We start from the raw sequence: 26,767 nt of genomic DNA, 5'->3' as shown, positions 1-26,767 counted from the left end.
TATTATATCCACATTCCTGTTTCGCTTTTAATGTTTATCTCACATTTACAACACAACATTAAGGTGAGCTGGATCTTGTAAAAATTTACAAATGTGACACTATTATTATCATTAATAATAAGCATTTGCAACCGTGTTTACATGCAATATTATAATATTTTACACTTACACCAGTGTGAGAGATGAACGCATACGTACCATAGAAAAACTTTCCATATTTCTTTCCCTTCTTAAAAAAAAGGTGACTATAATCATGATCTACAAATTATTTGTAATTTAATGCTGGCATGAATAAGATTGATGACAGAAACCTCCAAAATGATCCTGATTTCAATAAATTAAAAGCAATTTTGATTGAAAAAAAATCATTCTTGACAGTGAGTGGCGTAAATGAAATGTAATATTCAAGCCAATTAATTCTCAAATCATGACGCAAATATGTATGAGCACCTTTTATGTTTTCTGCAGACAAACACCACGATTAGTTCGGATTAAGTTTTGTTCTAATATGAGACTGGCCCTGGCACAATATGATCAAGTTACTTTTGAACAAATAATAATGAAAAAAATCCCACTATTATAATTTTGCATTTGTACATGATCAGGAAACAGTCTTGCTGACTGTATAAGAAAGAGAGCGAGAAAAGTCGGTCTACTACTAGTATCATTCAGACTTGCGAGTAAACAAAACATTAACAATGAATAACAATATCGGAGGAAAAAATAGAGAAAGGAAAGAAAAACAATTTTGTCTTAAAAGTATAATTTGCATACGTTTAAAATTCTTATATAGATGACTAGTTCATCAATATGCACAAGGTATATGCAAATGTACAATAAAAAAAGACCTTTCACCGAATATGAATATGTATTGAAACCCAACAAAATAAATACATTGGTAGATAATTAGGTAGGGAAATAATGCAGATATGAAAACAAAAAAGGGGGAAAACAATCGTCGGTTTAAAAATTCTCAAATAACCCTTATAATGCAAAAAGTAAAGAAATGGGGGATAAATCTTATCACAGGCAATCATCGAATTCTGACATAAGAGACATAAAAAAGTGTCACCAAGTCAATATATATATATATATATTAAATTATATGGCAATGATCATCCAGTTGTTCCAAAGATGTATGACCACAGCAGCAAAAGGCTGCCTCTTCTTTACAGTCAAATCAAACAAACGGTCCAATATTCAATCAATTTTCACTGTAGAATATATTTTCTTTACAAATACGCTTGTTCCAACAAAACCAAATGTACCTGAAAAAATGGAAAAAAATTTAAATTGAGCTGAATTGTAATTACCGTATTTTAACATATATAGGGAACCCCCCACCCCACCCAAATCTTTTTGGGTTTAAACTTTGGAAAAACGTTGAAAAGATATATCCATGTATAAGAAACTCCTATTTTTGAGACCACATTTTTGGCAAAAAGGGTGTTCCTTATACACGTTAAAATACAGTATTTGATTAAAATTTGAATGAAAATAAACTACCAATATATGTGTTAATATAACTAAAATACAAAAATCATGATGCACACGACTGCAATCAATTATTGGTTAGTGTAACTTTTCTAAAAAGAAGAAAGGGGAATAAAATCATAAAAATAAACATTTACCACACAAAATCCCAAGAGCCAAACTGAACAGGGCCATGTAACCAAAGTAAAATGCAGTCTGGAACAGCCCATACATTCTGCAAAGGAAAAATACATGAAATTAATTGATATATTTATTAGTTTTACTTATATGCCCATACAGTGTCAACTATCAAACTTTTTTGCATTATAACAAAGATGCTCAGAGAGAATCACATTTCCTGGAAGAACAGCCACCATGCTTACATTTTTTAAACCATAATTTCTAAGCTGGCAGTTAATAGCAAGCATTAGTTTTAATTTTGAAAAAAAAAAAAAGTCTAAAGAAACTCATAAAAAGCAAGCCCACCAACACTGAAGGAAATTACCTATCACTTTTAACACACCCAGAATTATTCAATTACTTTTCAAGTAATGAATTTAGTAAGCTATTGATGATTTAAAAAAAAAACGCTCATCAAATAAAAATGAATACAGTTGAACCCCAATTTAACACCACCATATATTTTGAAGAATTCTGGCATGAAATCAGATCACTGTTCAACCTTATTGTGACCCTATGTCTGGAAGATTCATTTACAGAAAATTTCTGGTGCTGAGCAGAGTTGGCGCTAAATTGGCAGCTATACTAGGGTTCAGCTGTATATGTTTGTGAAATGAGAGAAGATAGATAGAAAAATATTCCACTAACATTAAGTTCATAAATATTTTTCAAATGTTTTTACTCACTGTGGTGCTTATTTAGAGAAATACTTTTTTATTACTATCGATTCTAAACGAGAGTTTAAGCCAGTAAGCCAGAATAAGGCTTGCAATATATATATATTCTGAAACCTAAAACCCATTTTCATCAGCACAAGAACACAAAGGAAAAAATAATGCAAAAAAAGGGAGAAGCAAAACCGTAATTTTGCCCCCCCCCCCTTTAAATGTCAAAGAGGGTGTCACTCAGTTTTGACTGGTTAAGTAAAACTTTATCGTTAGCTATTTTGACATCGTCAGGAATAAAGATAAATAAAAAAAAAAAGATAAACTGAATGATAATTTAAAAAAAAAGGTAATTTGTGATCCTAATGACATATATCAAGTCTTTAAACAGACATTGAATTACAAAAAAATCTTTCACATATTGTCAACCACACCCTATAAATATTTTTTTAAAAGTTACAAAACTTATATATATTACACAAACATATAACTATGCATGTATTTTTTTAGTAAGACCCAGATTAAGAAGTTCTTACCAATCAGAAGTTCGCCAATACGCATGCAGATGTGTAACGGACACATAAAAATTCAATTTCACTCCCAATTTTGTTAAAGAGTGAAAAATATTACTTCAAATTTTAGGGCTTTTTTTTCCCGATAATTATTTCTGTTTTTCATAAAAAATATACCTCCCCCTTTTCAAAATTACTCTTAAAATTTTGGAGAAAAGTGAAATTGCTCTTCAAAATTATTTTTTTGGATAACACTGGTCTCACATGTCATATTTCCAAAAAAAAAAAAAAATCAGTTTTATGCCCAAAGTTGACTGAAATACAAAGCATTGAATTTTATGTACATTCCATAGCAATATTTGAGAAGAGATTATTAAAGAGCCTTATAAAAGATTTTATGTGTAACAACATGATTTTCTTGAGATGACATAACATTATGCATTGTTTAAATGCTCTTGATAATTAGTCAAAATTATCTGTATTGTATATATTTAATATACAATATCCCTTCCCATAAAAAGGGTTCTCTAGTCAATTCAATTAGCTGTAGCGCAGTTAATTTAGACAATTTCAGTCGCAGAAGAATGGATTCGTTTTTTTTTTTTGTGTAACATGTAAGAATATTTTTTTACTTATAGAACCCAGGAAAAATTTTGCAACTTTTCAAGAAAATATATACAAACAGCTTCTAGGATGATGGGTAACAACATTTGAAGGATTTTCTGTAAAGTTTCCCATAAGTTAAGGAATTAGCAATGATGATAGTAAAAATTTTGTATATTCATCGAGTAACAATAACATAAATCAATTCTAAAATTTAAGCATCAAGACATATATTTAAACAGTGAAACTCTTATATAACAATACTCAAAGGATCACAGAAAATGTATCCCTATAAAGGATTTATATTATATTAACACTGTAAAAAGTACATTGGGCCCAGAGAGTGATGATGATAATATAGGTAAATTATCGTTATGTAGGATTTTCACTGTATATATATAAGCAACACACATGAACATATCACTCAAAATGTTTTGTATTCAAATTTAGAGAGTTTGAATTCCTCACAAATATTTTTTTTAAGCTCGAAATTCAAGAAAACTGGCATGCTGAGATGATTTCACCAAATGATTATCTTAAAAACTGATTCAAAAAAGATTTCAAACTAAGTGAATGAACCAGGGAATCAATATTCAACTTACTTTGTTTTGAAGAAGAAGTAATAAAATGAATACATATATACATATCCAGCCGTTGAAGCACCAGATAGAAAACTTGTCCATTGCCTGAATTATAAAAAATATTTCAGTATAGTATTTATATTTGACAAATGAAGCCAAAACAAGATAGAAAAAAATAAAATAAAAATCTGTTGAAGATCCCTTGCATCTTAGAGAAACATTACATCAAAATTTTTATCATGTAATGGTTGTGAAATTAATTTTATAATTTTTAATATCTTATTGAAAAAATACCATGCAGAAAAAATCTTAATAGAATTATGAAAGACATTTAAAACAATACTGGAAGCTTGATTAAGTTTGATTTGATTTTATAGTGCAAGGACCTGTCAACTGGAAACCGACCACGAAATAGGATATACTTCTAGAAAAGACACAAATCAATAAGATGAAAGTTGCTGCTGTTAATGCTATTTTTAAATGCTATATTGAGAATAATTTATGTAAGGGGCCATTCAAGTATTATGTAAGCAGATTTTCAGCCATTTTTGACCCCCCTCCCCCCTTGTCAGCAAAAGTCAGAAAAACACTGACCCTCCCCTGCCCCTGTGAGCAAAATTTCGTCAGCAGCTTAGAATATTTCACATCATCAAAAAGGGGTGGTTGATGACATAAGCAAACTTCAAACCCCCCTCCTCTCCGTGTCATAAAAAGTCAGCAAATCTGAAACCCCCCCCCCTCCCCCTCGATGCTGACCTAATACTTGAATGACCCCTAACTAAAATTCTTCAAAATCAATATAATGACCAGAAAAACTGAAGAATTCAGTCTCTTACCATCTGTAATCTTCAGCATTGAGGAGGAAATAGGTACACACAATTGTCACACACACTGTTACTATTGCAAGGATGATGAATACCAGCAGCATAAAGCCGTATACATAGTATATTTTATACGCCCAGAAAGAGGTAAATATAAAATACCTGAACAAATGAGAGTAAAACACGATAAAACATTTCATTTGATGTTATAAAGCAATATTAAATGCAATCAAACAACTGAATAAATGAGTAAAAATACTTTCTCCTGCATTCAGACATGGCAGCGAGAATCAAAAAATAAATAAAAACCTGAGATGATGGGTGGGGGACACTTACATTTCAATAAATATGGAGCCAAAAGGTAATATTCCTCCCAAGCAAACAATGACAAGTGGCTCCATGAACCACTTTTTCTCTGGTATTGGCCTTGGGACAGCATTGATACGACATGGGTAGTCTGGTTGTCCAGAGAGATTTCTACCCAATACAGTACCAACCAGAGTCAATGGCAATATGACAAAAAGGCAAATGCACGTCACCGCAACCTGTTGAAAACGTAAAAATCAAACTTCAATTTAAATTAATTCATAAGATAAATATCAATGAGACAGTTCAACAGACAATATGGAAAGACCTTATTGTTAAATTTAACAAGTCAGCTGCCACCTGTATAAAACACTTCATCTATAAAAAATCATGTTTTTTTCTGTTGACCTAAACCAGGGCTTAACAAATTTCAAGCTGACTAGAAAATCTGTATTGGAGCCTAAACTTTTACACACCTGATTGCTAAATTGGAGTCTAATGATGACACAAAATTTTCTGATTTCATTACAGTCTCTCTTGACATAGGAAGATGTTATTAAATTCTGGAGAAGTCTAAAAACTTTACTTACAAATATTTTTCTTGAACAAAAACCCTGCTTGGCTCCTAAAAAAATTGACTGGCATCTAAATATTGTTTTGATTTGTCAAGCCCAAACTTAAATAATTTCAGGATCACAAATTTTCAAACTAGATTTAATTAATACAAGGCTTCTGCAGATTCTTTCAACAGAACCATCACTAAACCCTCCCACATGCTTAGGTGTAGAAGAGTGAGCAGTCCTCACACAACCTCTAGAGATGACCACCAGTTTCATTACTTTACTCTAAACTAGTTTTTTTCCAAAGTGGGCAATTGAACGAATTTGGGAGGCGGTAGAAGTTACAGATGCAATGTAAAATCCTATGATTTGACTTAGCATGGAGAAACAAGGGATGGGGGGAACAGAGATGGAAACTATTTTAGAGGTAGGAGTAATGAGACAAATAAGTTTATACAGACAATAGTTGAGAGTAGAGCCTTTCAAATTGATGTTATTGAGATAATACTCGAAATATTTCAATATTAACTGTATTAAATTTCAAAACTGTTATTAAATTTCAAAACTGTTATTAAAGTTTACACAATTAAACTAATTGTGCATCTAACTCATTGTGATACTCCAATTATAAAAATATTAATTGGCACATTTTGAAAATGTGAAACAAAAAAAAACCATGTTTACATTTAATATTAACACCAATATTTTATTCTAACATATAAGTAGAGGAGAATATTGATCATATTTTGGAAAATAACATGATGAAAACAGAAATCAGCATACCATGGTACCAAAAGGTATTGCTCTTGAAGCATGGTAATAAATAGCTATGAAATTTATGAGAAAGGCGGTGCCACATACAAGACTAGGCAGAAAAAATGCACTGATCAACATTTGTTTTATCCATCGTTTACCTGAAAATAAATAAAATAAAATTAGATCCATAACCATGGTGTTTATAGTTCAATTATGAATATTAAAAACTTTCTTACTTTTAAAGCAATCATTCCTATCACAAATATTCTTATGTTGGTATTATTATCTCATGTTAGTAAAGTTCACGAGATATGTAGCCATAAATTTTAAATCTTTACCACCAGAAATGCAGTAAAGGTCCATTATAACATCATCATTACCATTCATTGGTGTTCCACGTGGGAAGAGCTTATTACCTCATTACTACAAGTACTGCTTATGAAGAGAATCTCACCAAAACAAATGATTGGCAAGTGATTGTCCAAGCTAATGTTAAAGATCCAAAAAATATTTGGTTACAGCGTGAGTTAGGAAACATTCACTATAATGTCAAAAGAATTCTAAAAAAAATGTCAGTTTTCTCTTCTTTCTATTCAAGAATTGAACGGCTCCTCATAAAAATTACACTTAGGTCTTTCTAATAAAGAATGGACACAGAAAAATCAAATTTTTAAATCCCTCTCTTTTTATTTTTGGGCTTCCCCACTATACCTAGGTATACATAAGATATGCGACGGTTTTATTTTATTTTACGTGTTCATACAGCCATGAAAGTGAGCAGCCATATAATAATTGAGAATTTTAATTGTTTGCTAGGTCAAATAAATCACTTTGATAATACAAAATTCTACAGAAAATGTCTTAATGAATCAACTGTTATGAAAACAAAAACTAATTTTACGATTAGTGTTCTGTTCATTTGCTTAGAACAAAGAATCTAAAAAACGTTTTAATGCAGATAAAGCAGCAATTTTCTACAACTTCATAACCTGACAGAGCAAAAAAAACCCCAAAAATTCACTTATAATGAGAAGTTCATTATACAATAACAATTTTCCTCATGATTGTGAACTGTCATTATAATGTTGAAGCTGATGGAAGGCCAATGTCGTCAGACTGTGTTCACGATTTCTTAAAGTTAGTTTTATCAAAATCGTAACAAAGTATATTTTCCAGGTTTTGGGTCTGGTTTAATATAAATGCAAAAGTTCAATAAAGATTGATTAAAAAAAAATGTGTAATAGATTTCTGAATTGTTCACACACGAGCGGACAATCTGTTCAACTGAAATTTTATTTGGTCAACTTGACAAAGCAAATTTAGCAGAAAAAAAATACTTAAGCTCATGCATAATACAGGGCTCGATAAATCAAAGAAAAACTCAGGAGCCAGCCAAATTTCTTAGGAGCCAAGAGAATAGTTTTTGCTCAAGAAAAAAAGGTCCTAAATAATGGGGTTTTTTACTATTCTGGGATTTGATATTCCTTTGCTATGTTAAAAAACAAACTGTCATGAAATCACAAAATTTTGTTGTCCATAGACTGCAATTTAGCAATCACTCATGGAGAATTTCAAGCACAAATACTAATTTTCTAGCTGCCATGACGATCTGGTACCTGGGATTTATCAAGCCCTGGCATAATAAATATTGCATTAAATGACAAAGCTTTAATGACTGACAAAGATATTTCATTTGATCACTTTTCGTTGCCACAGCATTGTCATTTCATGTACATGAGAACTAATTGGATTGGTTCAACATGTTCTGCATTCTCATAAATCAACTAAATGCTTTAAAACTTGTTGTATAGTTATAATGGGTCCAAAGAACTCCAGAATTGTAATGCTTTGAAGGAAAATAAAAAGTCTTACCTCCCATTCTCGCATACAAGCTGCCACCAAAATATCCGTTGATAGGAGATGTTGCTGCATATACAAAAATTGATGTGCTTAACAAGGAACCTCGCCTGTGATGTGACAGAATCAACAATCAGTGTGGCATATACTCATATGATACATAGCAAGCAAAATTACACTGATAACATAATCAGGGCTCCACTCAAAAAAATTAGAAAAAGGAAAAAGTAGGAGAAAAATTAGAACGAGGGAAGGGTACCGCCCCTGACAATCCCTAAAACTTTTTTTTTCATTTAAAAAAAAATTTGGTGTCTTCCACAGAGTCCAGTCCGTCAACTCTTTTCAACAATGAACACATATAAGTTCATTTGATCATTTGATCATTTTTGTCGCACCACGGTCATTTTCTGCACACGAGGGCTAATTAGACCGGGACCTACAATTTATTGCCGATTCCGAACGGCAGGCTTATTTTTTATACTCGTCGAGAGGTTGGTGCGCTAACCCCTCGATGGGGGACTCCCTGCGGTAGCAATTTTTTTCTGCGGTCAAGTCGCCGTTTTTTTCTTTCTTGTACCCCTGCGTCAGGAAAGTTTTCTGACAAGGACGAACCGGGTATCGAACTCGCGACACCTCTAAACATCCTTTGGTACTTTAGGCGACCATCTTATCGACCGGGCTACCGCGCCCCACATATAAGTTGTTTAAGAATATGACGCTCTTTCAAGACCACTTCCAAAAGCACAGTGTAAAATGTGTAAATTACAAGGTTTGACCAGTGTAATCATTTTTGACAAATGAAGCACTTTCATTTCTAGCTGTTTGCTGAGCATATTGTAAATATTGTTAATGCCTCTGCATGCCCTAAAAATGCAGAAGATAATTTTTTTTTATAACAACGGGATCCTCACGTATTCCCAAGGGATCAGCATGATCCATCCAGGGAATTTGTTAGTGTTAGTAAACATCCATGCCCGAACCAGGATTCAAACCCAGACCTGCACAGTGAAAAGCTAGTTTCCTAACCACTCGACTGTCAGGCGGCTAAATGACGAATGTTAGTTACTATCCAAGACCATGAAGTAGTAAATACAAAATTATTTTTTCCATCCACGCAGAAGTTTTTAATCACTACTGTACTTGTTGAACCTTCAAACTAAGCAAATGAAAAAAATTTTCCACATACACCCCCCCCCCCTCCCCAAAAGAAAATTTAAAACCATACAATTTCTCTGCTTTGGCAGAATCATTAATTGCAATCTATAACATTTGTAATACTTGCCAGTATATCAATGATTCCCTCCACAATTAAAATCAATTACACAAATTTTGTTGATAGGATTTGGAAAAAAGTAGGACAAGTGGGAGTCTTGCATAATGTAATTTATAGAGACAGGCATCTATTTCTTTTTGCAAGATCAATAATAAAATTTAAATAAGAAATTTTAAAATATATTAAGGAGTTTCACGGGTCACCAGTGTGTAGCGATAAACTGGTGTCAGACAGAATCAGGGCAAACACAATAACTCCATCATGGAAATAAAGATTTTTTTTCATACATTACTGTGTGTTGACCCTTCTTATTTTTTGTATTCACCAAAATAAAACTTCACAACAAAAGATTCAAAAAAAGATTTCACTTTTCGTCACTTTCTAGGAAAGCTAAAACACATTCAACTAAAACAAAAACTGACTGGAGCTAAATGCTATAATGAAAAGGTTTTTTTTCCTCAAAAAGTTCCATTAAGACAGATTTTTCACCATTTCAGCTTCTTTTGATCAATGATCTTATGTACAAATAAGGAAATATGCATAAAAAGGAAAATACTACAATTCAGAAATATCCACTGGTGTAGGACAGCTACAAATATTCATGATTCAATTAAAAACTAAAATTAAAAGCTTTATATTTTCCACAATGACAATATCAATGCATAAAAATTATGAATCGATAACTATTGTTTGTTAGAACAGATTTTATAATTTAAGTACAGTAGACTCTCGCTAATCCAGCACATATCAGACAGAGGGTGTGCCGGATTACTGGAAGTCAATTGAAAAAGCTCATTCAAATAATATAAGCTTCTGTGCAAAGACAAGCAGTGACATGTTTTCCTTTTCTATATATATATATATGCTCAAAAAAAAAATCTGCCTAAAGAATGCCTGATTACTAGACAGGCCAGATTATCAAGATTCTACCATATATATAAATGTTTCATTACTCTGTGTAAAGTTCTCCAAGGATGGCGAAGATGATCACACATAAGATAACTACGGTGATTTGATAGCCAGAGCCAATAAGTGCTGAAAATAATATCGGATGTGAAGGAGGGCGGAAAACATCACCATGAACTTGCTTCCATCCATATTCATCCCCCAAATCTCTCTCCTGAAAAAAAACCCTTTTACTTATGCTGTTTGTTATACATTGTTGATAATATAATGTACTTAATATATATAATATATATAAAAAAGTATTCCCTCCACTTTTTTACCTGCACAGCAATATATATATTTTCCTTATATAAATCTTACAAATAAATTTAAAAAATACAAATATATGAAATACCATGTCATCCATCTCCTCATCTTTACTATATCGTGCATAGTCTTTGCGAAGAGTTCTCATCAAAATCATGCTTACAAGACCGACCAGAAATATGACCATCATAAAAGAATTGAATATTGAAAACCAATGAATCTAAAAACAAAAAAAACATTAAACATTAATTTTCTGACATCTCACATTCTATCCATTTACGACAAAAAAAAAAAAAGGACATTTTTTGAAATGAAAGAAATTTGTTTTATCAGTAGACTTAAAATCAAGTAAAAAAATCAATAATTTATAATCGGGAAAACATAAGAAAAAAAATACATATTTTGCTAACTTACTCTGTGTTGGAAGAAGCTGGGGTCTAAGTACTTGTCAAAACGGGTTTCAAATTTAATAACTGATGGCTTCCAATTAACCTAGATCAATAATAGAGGAACATCATATGTACTTTGACGTATTTATATCCATATTTATACCAAAATATAGTATACCATTAATCCTAGGCAAAATTAACCTTGAAAAAACCAAGTTGTTCGCAAGTTAAAAAAAATCATTTAGCCAAAATGATTGATTCATGTGAAATTTAATTTCACATACAGTGAAGAAGTTTCAAAATACTTAAAGAAACAAAATGAATTCATTAAATGAAAAAATAAATTTGAAAAGAGAAATTCTAAGGGAAAAATGTGAGTGATCTTATGTTGTCAAAATTTTATTTTTTTATTAAATGCATGAAAAAGATTAATACAAAATGCATTACATAGAAAATTTATGTTGTGATGAAAATAAATTGAATATTGAGAACCAATAAATCTAAATTAACACAAACACACATGCAAATACACTGGAGAAAATGAACATCGAGAAATTGATACTAGCCACCTCGTTGGGCAATTTGCCTGTGTGGTGTTGTATTTGTATTGTATTGTATTGTATAGTTTTTCATAACATAGCTCTCAGCCTTGCAGAATGAAAATTAGGGAGATTTTCGTGAGGATCTAAATTCTATAAAAAAATTGTATGCAGACAAATATAAAAAGGATATTAAAAAAAACAAAGTAGTGTCTTTTCATAAATGAAAGTAAAATGATAGGGATTTTTTTGCCTTTGGAAAAATATGACATCGTGCTGGCCATAGTTAATTAATGCAAAGTCAGTATCATAGCCAACAATTAGTTTAATTTACACAAATCAAATCAGGGCAAACAAAAAATCATCATTGGGCTCAAAAACAGGACAATACAGACTTGATGACACATCTGGTCATCACAAATTTCAGTCATCTCGCCAATTCAGTTGTTTAGAAGCCTAACTGATGCTTGCTGTTTGGCAAATTATGTCTCCTCTGCCAAAATGAAATATTTTTCATATTTTGGTGTGATAGTGACAATTTACACATACATGTGACGTCTTTTGAGGGGGAAAAAGCAACATACTTTTTACAAGTAAATTGGGAAAAATATTTTTTCCCTTGAAATAGGGATCTTTTGAAATCACATTCAAAATTCAGGAGATACAAGAAATTTTTGTGAGTTTGAGAGATGGGATAGAAATTCTGCAGCCTCCCAGAAAATCTGGGAGACTTGACAGCTAATGTCATAGTGTATGACAGTAACTCAAACCCAAACCTGTTAAACCAGAGGTGAGTATCTCTCAGCTACTAAGCAATAAATAAACGATGTTGATCATTCAATTAGTAAATTACTCTGATGACAAGCGGTACAGTTGCCCTTTTTTGTGTGTGTGCATATGCATGCTTATAATAAGAGTAAAAAATTACCAAACTTACTTCATATGTGAAGATAATTTTCTTCCCTTTCTCAAGCTTTACTTTAGCTTCGCTTGTCAAATTGACGTCGACAATTTGGTTTCCATTGTATCCGATATCAAACTTTTTATGAGTCCACAAATAAAAACTATTGTCAGATTCTTCATATTCGCCAACAATTCCTGTTTAAAGACATAACAAAAAGACATAAATATAAATACCATAAGGCTGAATTAACATAATGCTTGTGATAATGTTTCAGGAAAAGAAATTTTTATGAAGTATCATGATCAAATAATAACAGATAATACGAAAATACAGTGCCACACTATATCTCTAAGACAAAACTACATATATAGAATGTTATCACAAAAATGAGAAACTTTGCCTGGTTTTAATTTATACAAAAATTGCCACGTTTTCAACACAAATAAATTCAATTGGTCGAATGGTCGACGCGTTTCGGCTCTTCAATGGAGAGCCGTCATCAGGACCTCGTGGTCAGAATTCACACGAATGAGTCGTGGAGGGGTGATGTTTACGTCTGGTCATCCGAAGAGGGCCATAGGGGTGATGGAAGAAACACGCCACCCATTTCGTCAGCTTGGACAGGCTTTATTAACCTCAGTCGTGAAAAAACTTTCAACACTTTGCAACAGATGGCTCCCCAATTCGCATCCAAAGACCACTCGGATGCAGCAAATACAAAGGCGAACTCTTCGGACGACCAGACGTAAACATCACCCCTCCACAACTCAGTCGTGTGAATTCTGACCACGAGGTCCTGATGACGGCTCTCCATTGAAAAGCCGAAACGCGTCGACCATTCCACCAATTGAATTTATTTGTCTTGAAAACATGGCAATTTTTGTATAAAATAAAAAAAATATGTATATACATAGAATGATAAAATTTTCACAAGTAAATGAAAAATATTTAACAAAAAAATGAAATAGAACCACAGGTAGATACAATAGAGTATCTCAGGTACCGAAGCCTAATAAAACACTGTATAAAAAGAGCTTTTCCTACATAGCCGCTAAAGTTTTAAACTTATTTTATACTGAAAATCAAATTAGCAATAGAAAAAACCTAAATTATATAGTATTTGACTTTGTTAAAAATAATGATTATGAAATGATTTTAACAAATATGCTGTAATCAGATATAAAAATAGGTTTGTGCTCTGTGTATGAAAAGAGAAAAAGAAACTGTAAAATGATGAACAAATGTATATGGTTGTGATTGTGCATATAAGTACAGATAGATTTATAGTAATGCACTAAATGTATTCATAATACGTAATTATATAACCATGATTATGAATCTCAAAATGAGAAATCTAACATTTTAACGTATACCATAATCGTAAATATATGAATAGAAATACAATATAACATGTCTAATCTTTATAAAAGCTTGTCTGAAATATGTGATTATAACCCCCTTTAGACCTGCTGGAAGGACTTATCAAGTCCCTTGAGGTTTTTATGTTTGTACCTATGTGTATGTTTATATTTGCATATGTGTCTGTGTTTTTGGGATTTGCTTATTAAAAAAAGGGATAGGGTTTCTATGACTCAGAATTTCAAGCATATTCATATTTTTCAGTATTATTTTGCATATTTTAGCAGTACAATGAAGAGGGATTTTTTCCTTGCAAGCTCTTTTTTTTCCCTAATTTATTACCCACAATTAGCAATATTTTTTGGCAATATTAACAATAATTGGCAATTTTACTTACTTTTGACAATTATTGCTATTTTTCAGATCAACCATAGACAGTAGAAAACCGTATGAAAAGACCGGCTTGAAATATACTGAAAAATTGAATTTTCTGGATTTTATGCCGAAACTAATATTTGGAAAAAAAAGTGATTTGTCTCGTCCGGGAATCAAACCTAGATCCCCTTGCATATACCGGGCAAGTGCGATAACCAATACACCAGAGACACACTTTTCAATTCCTTATAACACCCATTAGTAATGTGAAGCGCTGAGTGGAGTCAGAGTAGCCTCCATTAATTACCGCAATTTTTGCCCCAGTTGGCGTTTTTGTATGAAAAGATGGTATTTTTTCGGTATGCAAGGGGATTCGGGTTCGATTTCAGGAGGAGACAACTTTTTTTTCCAAATATCAGTTTCGGCATACCATCCAGAAAATTCAATTTTTCAGTAGAAACTGTGTTTGTGACCTAAGTTGCTTGATAACAAGTTTTATTACTTTTTTTAAATCTTGAGACCCTTAAAATCTAGTTTGACTTACCCCACACTGGAAGATCATCCAAATACATTTGATACCAATAATGATTTTTTACGGCATAGATGAACGCTGTAAGCTGTTCTTCATTCAGTTCTGTGTCACAATAGACATTTTTTGGAGAATTTGCTACAAGTGAAAAAAACATCAATAATTAAAATCACACCACCTTTTTTTTTAAACCAAAAACAACAGCAACAGGTAGCTGTAGAAGAGACACTACAATGGAAGAGATTTTCTACAGATTTGTCTGAAACTGAAGTAGAAATATCAATAAAGCTTAAATACATATGCTATATAGGGGCTTAAAAACTTTATGTATACATAAAAATATACTATATTACAATTCAAGTACACTGATGACAGCTCAGGGAAGAAGCCTAAAAATTTAGGCAAATATGCCAATACTGATGAAGTGCTCCATACATCTACAAATGTAGGTGTGGTTGAACCACTTTTCAACAGCAACATGATCCATAAGGATGGGGGAGAAAGCTTATCCTTCAGGAACTTTGATGTCAGATGTGACATCACATAATAAAACAAAGGAAGAGAGAAATACTCTAGCCTTTTCTATTATTTATACTGTATGCATATTCCTATATTACCCCGAGGTAAGGAGGAGGGGACTGTCTGTCATTAAACTTTGAATAAAAGCTGACTCTTCCCCCCGAGATAGAACAGGTTGGGGAGGGGAATGAAAAACTTGTTTGCGAACAAAGCCCTCTCTGTAAGTAGCTAGCTGGGCTCTGCATTATTGAAATACTATAAGTTAAGGATGTGAGATATCTCATAATTGCTGAATTACAAAAGCATCAAATCATTGCTGCTGCAGTAAGGGCTATAAACACAGTTACTTCATTCAAACTTCCCTTCCTTACAGTGAATTCAGAAAAAGATTTGACTCATACAATCATTATTATGTATAGTAATTTATTCACTACTAGCTACAATAATTATGGTTAACCATAATAATTAAAAATGACCATAATTACTACAAAAAAATATGCCAACATGGCGATGACCCAAATCATAGGGATGTGTAGGGATCTATGTATAGTGGCCAGCAAAAGCTAGTTGACAAGCAAAGTTTGACCAGCAAAAGTTTGGTTGGCTGGGTCAACTGGGCTGGCCACTTTGCGAAGTGGCCAACTTTGGGTTTTGGCAGTAACAATTATAAATTTTCATTAATTATGAAATTATTTTTTTGTCTAAAATTTTATTAAGTCTAAAATTATTTCTTTCATTGAGGCGTTTTTCAGCATTTCTGTGAATTCTGTAATTATGTTTTCTTTTTGGATGCCAAATTTTACCTATTGAAATATATAGCCTATAAGAACCCACACAGGCCTCAGCTGTTTTGGCTCCATGTCCAAGAATTCATTACGGTGGCACTTTCAAAGTATCTAACATAGCATTAGTATCGAATCTAGAAAGTATCTCAGTTCTAAATAAAGCAGTACAGATTTCAGTGGCCAGCACTCTTTAACAATTTTTTTTGCAGTTTCATAGTTTTTCCATGCAAAGTAGCTGTTTTCTCAAATTGGTCAGCAGGCCACAGCTTAAAGCTTGGAGGACCACGGGGTGAAGACTCCCCTGGTATAGATCATTACAAAAATGGGGCCTAGAACTTTAGTTACAGAATAAAGCAAATTGTATAAAATTTAATGGAATAAATTTCAAACGTGAGTTCAAGAAATCTCAGTTGTAAACAAAAATATCAGTATTATATAAGCATCTTCTATAAAAAAGTTAAAAAAATAATGGAATAAAAGTTTATAATCTTATTTTTACCTCTACAAATTACATGCGAGTGGCAAACTTACAACCTTTCTTTCCATTAAGTTATCCCTCTCCAAGACATCAATCTAGATCCGCTCCTGCTAACACTGGTTTGATTTTAAGCAATTTTTAATACCACTATCATTCAAACCACACCTCGCACATTAGCGTACACAAAGGGGGGAGAGGGGTTAGGGGTCTAACCCCTCCTCAAGCCAAGATTATGGTGTTATTTTGTAGAGAAACAACATATTCCCCCCCCCCCTGAAAGCTTCCCCCCATTGAGAAAATTCTGCATAAGCCATTCTGCACTCACACAATGGCTTATTAGACTGAGTTTGTAATCTGAAGTTTATTTCAAACAGTTTTGATAGCACTGGTGAGTAAAAGACATTTTTGATCATGACCGAATTAATAACATAAATTTTACCTTTGAAACGGATCTCAAATCCACTAATTTCCAGTTCAACTCCGAGCAAAGCTTCTCCAAGAGTCTCGTGATAATGGTCAATGCTCTTCTTTGGTCCAGGACAAAAAGGTAGCGAGAAATAATTATATGTTTCCTGTCTATTATGATAAGGCCCCACAGTATTCATCCAAAGTACTACTTCTTCGTTAGCTTCATACTATATGCAAAAATGGAAAAAACACTGGATTTACACTGAGCAATGTGATGATGATGCACGCAAAGTAAGAAAATCTGAACTTTCAAGAAGAACTTTGTTGTATATCAATCCATGGGCTTGACAAAAAATGAAAAAAATTCAGGCAAAGCCAAATTTTTCTTAGGAGCCAAGCATAATTTTTTTTCCCGAGGAAAACTGTCTAAAAAAAGTCAGTTTTCTATGAACTGGTAAATATTTTCCATAGAAAATCAGTATTGGCACATGAAAGTTTTGCTATATGATTGCTAAATTGGAGTCTATGACACATAGGCTAGATTTTATATTGCATGGCAGTGTTTCGTACAACATAGGAAGTGTGTATAAAGTTTCAGAAAAGTCTAAAAAAAGATAGAGACATTTTTCATTGAGAACAAAATTGTGCTTGGCTCAAGAAATTTGGTCGGCATCTAATTTTTTTCCCATTTGTAAAACATTGCACAATTGCTGTGTATACGCATATATGAAATCAGGCGTTTATTCAGTGTACAGTGGAACAAGAAGTGATACACTTCTGAGTGTCTGACCTGAGCATGCACCCCTCACCTTGGGACCTTCAACAGGCCCCAAGCCAGAATTTTCGCAGGCCCTTCTATAGCGAATTTATAGCATGAAAAACAAAACAATGATGGTATTTGTCCCGTGCCCCAGGGCTGGAGTCCTGTCAGCGCCATGAACCTGAGAGCTTCTGTGTGTCTAACCTGAGAGCACATGCACATTAATGACAAGTGGATGCTCAAGAATTGAACTAAATATATAAATTAGGATTCTGGTTAACACTGGCATCCACTATTAGCCTAGTTGCAAGAGTGTACAGGTGACAGTACAAAGGTTTTATTGTAGCATACAACTCTAGTTCCCCACTTCTTACTTTCACCTTTGTTTTTTTTTTTCTTCTCTTACTTACATCTTTGATTTTGAGGCTAATTACTGATTTTTTTCTCACTTACACTCAAAGTCGATATTTAGTGTCCAGTCATCCCCAGAGGGTTGCCTCGGCTCGCATAGCTCCCGCTTCGTTTTTTCACAGATTCATTTTTAATGTCTTTTATTCAGGGGTAAAGGGTCATGATGCGCTTGCTGACCTGAGTAAGGTGGTGGATCAGTGAAGCATACATACTGGGCCCCTGTACGAGCCCTCATGGCAAGATAAAAACAAAATACCATTACACTAACTATAATATAAATGCGATAATTATTTGTTTTATCTATTTTCAAAAGGTATGGCAAGACCCTATACATAAACTACGCCTGAGACTTAATCAAATCTGCCATGCATCGAAATAAATGTCCAAATATCTCCAGAACCTCTGGCAAGAAGCAGGACATCACTGCAAGTTTTCTGTCGTATAACAAATAAACATGTCTGTATACGTATTATTTACCTTGCACAATAAATACAAGATATACTGAAAAACTGACTATTCATGTACAGATACTGATTTTTGAAGAAATTTAATCTCTGCCACCACCAGAACTCAAACCCAGGTCCCTCGAATGCCGGTTAAGTGCTCTATTAACTATAAAACAAATTACAGATAGAATATTTCTTTTTTGGAACACATATATATACACTGAATGGTGTCGTGCGATGGATGGTAATTACATTAGGCTTACATTACTTTGGCAATTTATGAGCCATTAGCTCATAGTTTCCCAACCTTTTTTGTTCCATCGCCCCATTCTTCAGAAATTTTTTTCTCCAATCGCCCCCTTCTTCAGAAATTTTTTTCTCCCATCGCCCCCCCCCCAACACAATCTAATCCATAGGATCTTATGTTATACCCGCAGCTTCTACCACCCCCTTGGAACTTTCCATCGCCCCCAAGGGGACGTTAAAGCCCACGTTTGGAATCACTGCATTAGTTGATTGTTGTCACCATTCATCGCACAGTACCATTCAGCGTATATACCATATTTTAATGTGTATAAGGAAATTTGAATATTTGGAACCCTTAAAATTTTAGAAAAAAGTTGAAAAGATGTGCCTATATACTATCCATGTATAAGAAACCTCTCCTACTTTTGGGATCAAATTTTTCGCACAATGGAGCCTTCAAGGGACACAAATTTTTCTGATTTCATAACAATATGTCTTCCAACATGGTAAGGGGTCACCAAGTTCTGGAATAATTGAAAAAACATTATTTAGGACCATCCACGTTCAGAAAAATCCATGTGTGATTACTTTGGTCTTGTTTAACTGTATTGTTAGCGAGAATGATGTTGTTTTAGGACAGGAGTCTTCAATCTTTCTTGAGTCGTGAGCACTGTCGTGTGCTCACTGCCTAGCATCAAACGAAGAGCACCCACGTAAGGTGGGTACACATGTAACTGCAAGTTTGACAAGATGCATGTGTATGAAAATTTGGCGTAAGCATCATGATTGCATAAGTAGTATGAGCGAGTCATAAGTAGTATGAGTGAGGTCGTTCAAGCCTTGTTTTTTCACAAGCATAACCATGCGGGTACTCGTATCAATTTTTACGCTTCGGTGATCTCTGCGTCTGAGTGAGTGAATGAGCAATTGAGAAGGTCAGTGTACAAATGACTGACCAAAATGAATGTAAGCGAGTGTCTTTATGGCATTCACTCATTTTCTCACTCAATTCTGCCGGATTATTTGTCTCTGTATTTCCAGTAAATTGCTTCAGCACACAAACTGGTGCTTGTGCAAACACGTTTGTACTGTGCGAAGAAAAAAGGGAAGTTGTGCATGCTTCTGCAAAAAAGATCACACATGCATGCTTGTCAAACTTGCAGTTATATCTGTAGCCGCCTTTACAGCAAGTCTGACATATGCATGCCTGAAATATACATAATTGTAATCCTTGAACGCAATTTTATAGTGTGTTTGAAACATTGATCAGGTGCTTATGAGTATTAAATAAGAGAGCTGAGCATACTTAGTGCTCGCGAGCGACAGGTTGAAGGAAATGGGAAAAACCACAGCTAAGTCCAAGTTATAAATGAGAACTTTTATACCTAAATTTGTTGTCTAAATTCTATAAAAAAAAAGAAGACTAAAGCTTTAATAATAGTCATATACAGTCCAAAAAGGCTGCACTATAAATAATAAGTTCCTCTCTTAAATGAGCATATCAGCAAGAATATTCATCAAACCTTCCAGACACACCACACCATCATTAATTAAATATCGCTTATATTCATTCATAATCACATAATCCCAGCGAAAACGATTATTTTTTTATGGAGCAAGATATGATGAGCGAAGACTTTATTTCTTGAAATGAGATTAAATTGCACTTTGAGCGATGAATAGTGCAACGCCTAGCAAAGTAATAATAATAACAAAAAAAGAGGAGTTGATTATGCATCGCGGTACAACTCACCTTGTGGGTATGTTCATCGCTTCCAATGAACGAAAAACAAGCGACGAATATTATTGAGTTGTACAAGAGACGCATTATCGTAAGAGAGTTCTTATTTATTTACAGTCGAACATCAAACAAAAACAACACGATCAGCAGCCGGCGGCGGACTCCTTAATATTATTTACATAGCCACTTTTATACACGTATATTTCACTTAGGACAGAGGAGAAGGGAGCCGTAATCAACGCTTCTCAGGTTATAGTTTTTTTAATAAACTTCTTTTTCTCAACCCTTTTGTTTATTTTATTGTGTCATTTTCTTTTGTAACGTCAACAAATGTTTAAAATTTTGAAGAAAGTTACAGGAATTTTGTTAATCGTAATTAGAATCAGCAGACGACTGTTATTTCGAATAAATTTAATCGTATTGCTGACCATACGTCCCGCATTTACCCCGACTTCTGCGCATTAAAAAGATAAATTTTTGATTGTCTGGGGGAGAGGGAGGAACGAGTCCCGTGTACGTCTCTGATCTCATCAATGTGCGTTAGGAGATAGGGGTAGAACCCCTTAATACGAAAAATGTAGGTCAGGGCTGGACAAATCGAAAAAAAGTTTAGGCGTCAGCCAAATTTCTTAGGAGCCAAGGATTATCTTAAGCTCAAGAAAAACAGTCCTAAATACTTTTTTCGGGACTTTCTATCATTTTTCTATGTTAAAAGACAATTGTTAAAAATCAGAAAATAGACTCCAATTTAGCTATCACAAAGAAAATTTTAAGTGCCAATACAGATTTTATAGTCATCATATGGACTTGGCACTTGAGATTTGTCGAACCCTGTGTAAGTAACAGTTTTTCTTCAACTAAATGAAAAGACTGCTGGGCAAGTATTGCGAATATAGAAGGGGTCAAAAAGACTTGCAAAATTTACTCTGGTTACGAGTTGGACACCATGTTTAGAGTTTTTAGATGCTCTTGTGTTTCGTATGATCGAAACACACCCATGATCATTGTGGATTCCTACCAATCATTCTGCATTCCTTCACCAAATAATTGGTGCTGAAACAATTCTGTAGTAACACTTATGGAAGCTCAACACTGTCATGTATAGAATACTCTTGTGTTGCACATAATTCAAACCCCCATGAACACACTGGATTCTTACCAGAAATAATTGCTCGATCTGAATAATTTTAATTTTTTTCCAGATGAATCGCTGTTGGGTCACACAGTTTGGAACAAAGAACTACATATCATTTATATTTCGTGTCAGTAACTTGTCTGTAATAAAATGCCAAATTTCCTGACCTATTATTAAAGATTTTTCTGTAATTCAAAATTAATTTACTGGTTAAATCGTCTAAAGTAGGGTGGTACTGGTATTTCATTATATAGTGGTGTTTCGAATATGATATTCGTAGGGGCGGTGCTGACGGAATTTTGCTGAAAAAGTGTGGGGGGGGGGTCAGAGTTTTGTTGACTTTTTCCACTAAATTTCCGCTTTTCTACGGTAAAATTGGCAATTTTAACATTGATTTCTATGGGGAACATCCTGTGCTTGTCCCTCAAAGTGATGCTAATGATGATTATGACGTCTATTCAAAAAGCCTCATTGTCGCCAAACAGAGTGCCAAATTACAACGAGGTTGCTGAATTGGCGAAGTTATGACACGAAACTGACCCAAACTTAAAAAAAAATACCACAAATAGCTGTTTTAAATACCCAAGTCAGTACATATTTTCAGAATAACTTCGCTTCTGGTGTTTGAGAATTTCGAACTATTTTTTGTTTATCGTTAATTGATTCAAATTCATTTTTCTTATCCCCACCTTCCCTATCCCAAGTGAAGGAAAAAGACTGCTATTTGAACATTGTCATATTTTTTCTGCTCTAGAGTAACTCAGCATTTTAGTGAAAATTCTCATTTTGTTAAATATGTTAACTTTGAAAATTCTCAATCCTGAAATCGTTATTTAACGTGAGTTAGTCACCAATGAAATGTCTTATTTTTTCATAACAACATGGTCACCTTATTCTTAGTACAGTAGAATCCCGTTATAACGAACTCCAAGAGACCGGAGAAATCACTTCGTTATAACGAAATTTCGTTATAAAGGAATTCTAGGTTTTTTTGCATTATTCCTATGTAAACTTATCTGAGGGATTAGAAACATCTTCGTTGAAACGAGATTTTCGTTATATCGGTATTCGTTAGAACGGGATTCGACTGCATATTAAAAGAGAAAAATTTTTGAGACTTGGTTGTCCCAATTTTCAGAGAAAAAAAACTATTTTTACTAATTAATTTCCTACAACTTAAATGTGTAGATCACTTCAAGGGAATCATGGTATCAGGGCCGCAACTAGAGGGACGCAGGCGGGTCTGGCACCCTGGGCACCGGACCAGTGAGGGACCTAAATTTCTCCCTTCAAACTCTCCTTCAACATTACAAGGGGGTGCCGAAATGCATGCTTGCCCCGGCTGACATGGTGTCAAGTTGATGAATTTTCTGCTTTTAATGCTTATTTCTCTATAATACATTCAGCAATCGTTGTAGAAAAAATGTCAACCAAACAAATAAATAAACAAACAGTACACCCCTCCCACAAATAACCACGCTTCCGCAAAAAACCATGAATTTAAAACAAATGCACAGGCCGAAAACTGAAACCAACTTGGTACTTGATGGTACGGACAGATGGCAGCACTAGCCCCATTTCTTTAAATACAAATGTGGGAATTTCAAATCTAGCATTTTAGACAGCGAAATTTCGTGCAGATGGGGAAATGAAGGGAAGCATGCCTCTCCCTCCAAGGGTCGGGGTGATAGGACCTCCCCCCCCCCCCCGGGTGATTCTCACAATTTTTTTGTCTTTTAACAAACTTATATTAAATATGTATTTTTATAAACTCCTATAATTTCACTTAAGAAGAGCCTGCCAAAGATCCTAGCCTGGGGGGGGGGGGTCCTACGACAGAAAATGGGGGAAAGAAGGGGGCATGAAGAAATACATGTACCGTATTTTAACGTGTATAAGGAACCCCCTGATTTTTTTGGAGGAATTTGGAAAAAAAGTTGAAAAAAGATATATATTTAATATTATAAATGTATATAAGAAACTCCTGCTATTTTTGGGACATAATTTTTGGCAAAAGGGGTTCCTTATGCACGTTAAAATACGGTATTTCTTGAAATATCAGGGTATTGTTGTCACCTTCGGGACCATAACTAGAAACAGAAATTTACTCTATCCCTCAGGGACAATGCTCATTTCAGCGCATCTCCCCTCCGTAACTTTGAATGGGAAAACCATAGAGTAATAATAGTAGTATATATCTTTAATCTATATGGGGGAAAACTAAACTCAGCGCCGTTCTCTGAGTACCAAAGTTGGTCACATATCTACCACCTTTGAGCAAAAATGTGACATCAGTATTATTGCTATAGCCAATCACGGTTCTCTATCCTGCTTTTTCCCTCCAATGATTTCCGAGACGTCACTTGGAGCGTGATCCTTTTACTTATAGCCACTACTTTTACTAAGGCGACTTGATAAGGTCCCTTATTCTAGTGGCGATACACCTTTTACTAGTACAAGTGACGAGCCCATTCTGCTTTATAGGCGCCTTAATCTAAAGGTGTCTAAATTTTAGGGTTTTCTGGGCCACGAAAACCAGAACCCTTTAATTAAGATATCTATCAGGCAACTCTTTGAGTTAGCCTTTCATTAATTATTATGGACTATCTTAAATTAATTTACACTCAACGAAAAATTCGGGAACCGTGAGTCGAGTGGCTTTGTGTATATTCATGTGTGGCCATGTGTAGGGTTACCAACCGTCCTCCTTTTTGATGTCATTTCAAGCGTCCTCCTACGTTTCGGAAAATTCACCTTTTTGTTTCCGGAATTATTATTTTTTTTTTTCTGTGGAGAATTTTTTTCTCCACTTTGAAACATATATTTCTTGAGTGTTTTTCCCCCACACGCATCAACCAATAGCCATCGAAATTTCCAGAATTCTTTCTGTTTTTGCTTTTTTAGTGGTTTTGTTTTAGGGATGAGAAAAATTATTGTTGTGGCCGGTTTTATTGGTAGCAATAGTGGCGCCATCCAATTGGGAAATTGGAATAAGTGACATTACTACGGGTGCGTGCGTAGGCGTCCTCTTTTCTCAGTTTTCGAATCTGGAAACCCTAGTCATGTGTGCAGTGCCGTAACTACGCAGGTACAACAGATGCCCCCGCACAGTGCCAACTTAGGGGGGGGGCAGAATGACCCGTTTAGGCCCAAGAATGAGCCAGAAGGGAGGGGGGCCTAAATGCAAATTATTGCACAGGGGACACAGGAACAGCTAATTACGGCACTGCATGTGTGTATTGCGATATCAAGGATTCACCCTCAAGACTGTGCGACAGGTGCGGTCGTACGGGGGCCCCACCACCCCCCTCTCCTAACAGGTAATGGTAATTTCTTAAGTTCTAAATTTTCGTGAATTCTGAATTTTCATAAAAATTGCGGAAGTATTTGTTTTATTTATTCTCAATTTTCATCAGGTCTGGTTTTTGTGATTCTATTCTGAATTAGTTCTCAGAGACAATTTCTTTCATTAGGTCCCAATTTTAATTGGTTTTGAAATTATTTCTCTTTCACATCACAATTTAAAATTCTCTTATAGGAAATTTTCATTAAAATGGTTTTATTAATTCAAATTAGTGTCAACATATTTTGCACGGACGTTTTTGAACATTCCTGCACATTTTGTTTATAATGCGTGTATTTTTGAATGTACCGATTGCCCCTTTTACCCACAGAATCTATATACAGTATATAAAATTGATTTTCTGTCGGTGTGTGTGTATGTTCTCTATACAAATCTACAATTTCAGATCGATCGTCGCCACATTTTGCATATATACCAAATGGGATCCGACTTGAACAATAGGCTACTTTAAAATTTCGTCAGAGCAGGGCAAATGCCCCAAATGGGCAAAAAACTGTCGAGCAACAATGGTTTTTATGCCTCAACAATCACTTTTGGACCGTGGCTCCCTAGCAATGTGCTTCAGACGTATATGTGCCTTTACAATGGTTTGTCATTTCTTCAACGCTGTCAGTATATGTCACTGAGCTATAAGGAATACTTATAGCTCAGTGGTATATGTATAATATTTATGCCTTTATAATGGTTTGCCACATTTTCATTACTCCCAGTAATGAGGTTTTTTTGAATGACGTCATAATCATCGCTTTCATCCACAGTATCCTCCACAGTAGTGGTCAGCTGAAGTTGATTTTCTGTGGTTCTCAACTTCGAGGTGCGAATGCGAGCCGATCTTCTCGTTAAAAAGTTCCGCCACAGAGAACAACAGGTCTACAAACGGTACATATACCTAACTTCTAAAATATAGATGGCAGCACTGAAAAATCAGAGACAACACTAGATACGCACTCAGACTGTTATGTACTTACACTTCGGGCACAATTCACTGGGTAATAAATTGCCCAGCCAATTATTCAAAGCCACTTGAAAGTGGCCTCTTAAGCCTCTTAATGCAGCTTTGCAATTATTGGACTGGGATTGAAAGAAATAGAAGGGTGGCCAAATTTGTGTAGCCCACAGGCGGAAAAACCACAAATCCACCGCTGGGTGCTCGGGCTCCATGTTACAAATACTACCCACAGTTCAGACGCCACTGGTTGAGCCTATTAGTTTAATTGCAAATTTTATTCCTAAAATATCTCACGGACACGGCTCGAAAATGACTGAAAACTGACCATACACTACACAGAAGGTTGTTGCAAAAAACTATTTTGGCCTTTAAAAGCCAGAACTACTAAAATCGGGTCCGAAATCAACATTTCAAGTTGTAGTGACGAGCAATAAAAAAAAACCACAATGACAAATTCAGACCGCAAAACATTTATTTTTACTAGTACAATTTACATAGTTTGTACATATATCAAAGATGAAAAAAACCAAGATTCAACTTAATATAGTTTCATATAACATTTTTTTCTTTTCTTTCTCCAGGTCACACGAATTTCGACTCGCACATAACAAAGTCATTAAAATATCCTAAG

The 26,767-nt window shown here is 34.3% G+C and overlaps 1 protein-coding gene across 1 annotated transcript; it reads right to left on the bottom strand.

The window, feature by feature from the left end:
* On the bottom strand, positions 1–20,923 carry TM9SF3 (transmembrane 9 superfamily protein member 3). Its single transcript, XM_089249344.1, has 14 exons — positions 20,701–20,923; positions 17,116–17,311; positions 14,910–15,032; positions 12,665–12,825; positions 11,214–11,291; positions 10,888–11,019; positions 10,541–10,707; positions 8,330–8,424; positions 6,485–6,615; positions 5,172–5,380; positions 4,851–4,997; positions 4,036–4,119; positions 1,632–1,708; positions 1–1,268 (listed from the first exon to the last, which is right to left on the bottom strand). The coding sequence occupies exons 1-14, from the start codon at positions 20,773–20,775 to the stop codon at positions 1,201–1,203; spliced, it is 1,743 nt and encodes a 580-aa protein (XP_089105470.1). The 5' UTR covers positions 20,776–20,923; the 3' UTR covers positions 1–1,200.
* Between the last annotated feature and the right edge of the window lie 5,844 nt (positions 20,924–26,767).

Source organism: Pholcus phalangioides, unplaced genomic scaffold, assembly GCF_987345545.1.
Source record: "Pholcus phalangioides strain wild (caught in Gottingen) unplaced genomic scaffold, Ppha-v1.0 ptg000022l_1, whole genome shotgun sequence".
NCBI lineage: Eukaryota > Metazoa > Arthropoda > Arachnida > Araneae > Pholcidae > Pholcus > Pholcus phalangioides.
This window is presented reverse-complemented; position numbering and strand designations above follow the sequence as displayed.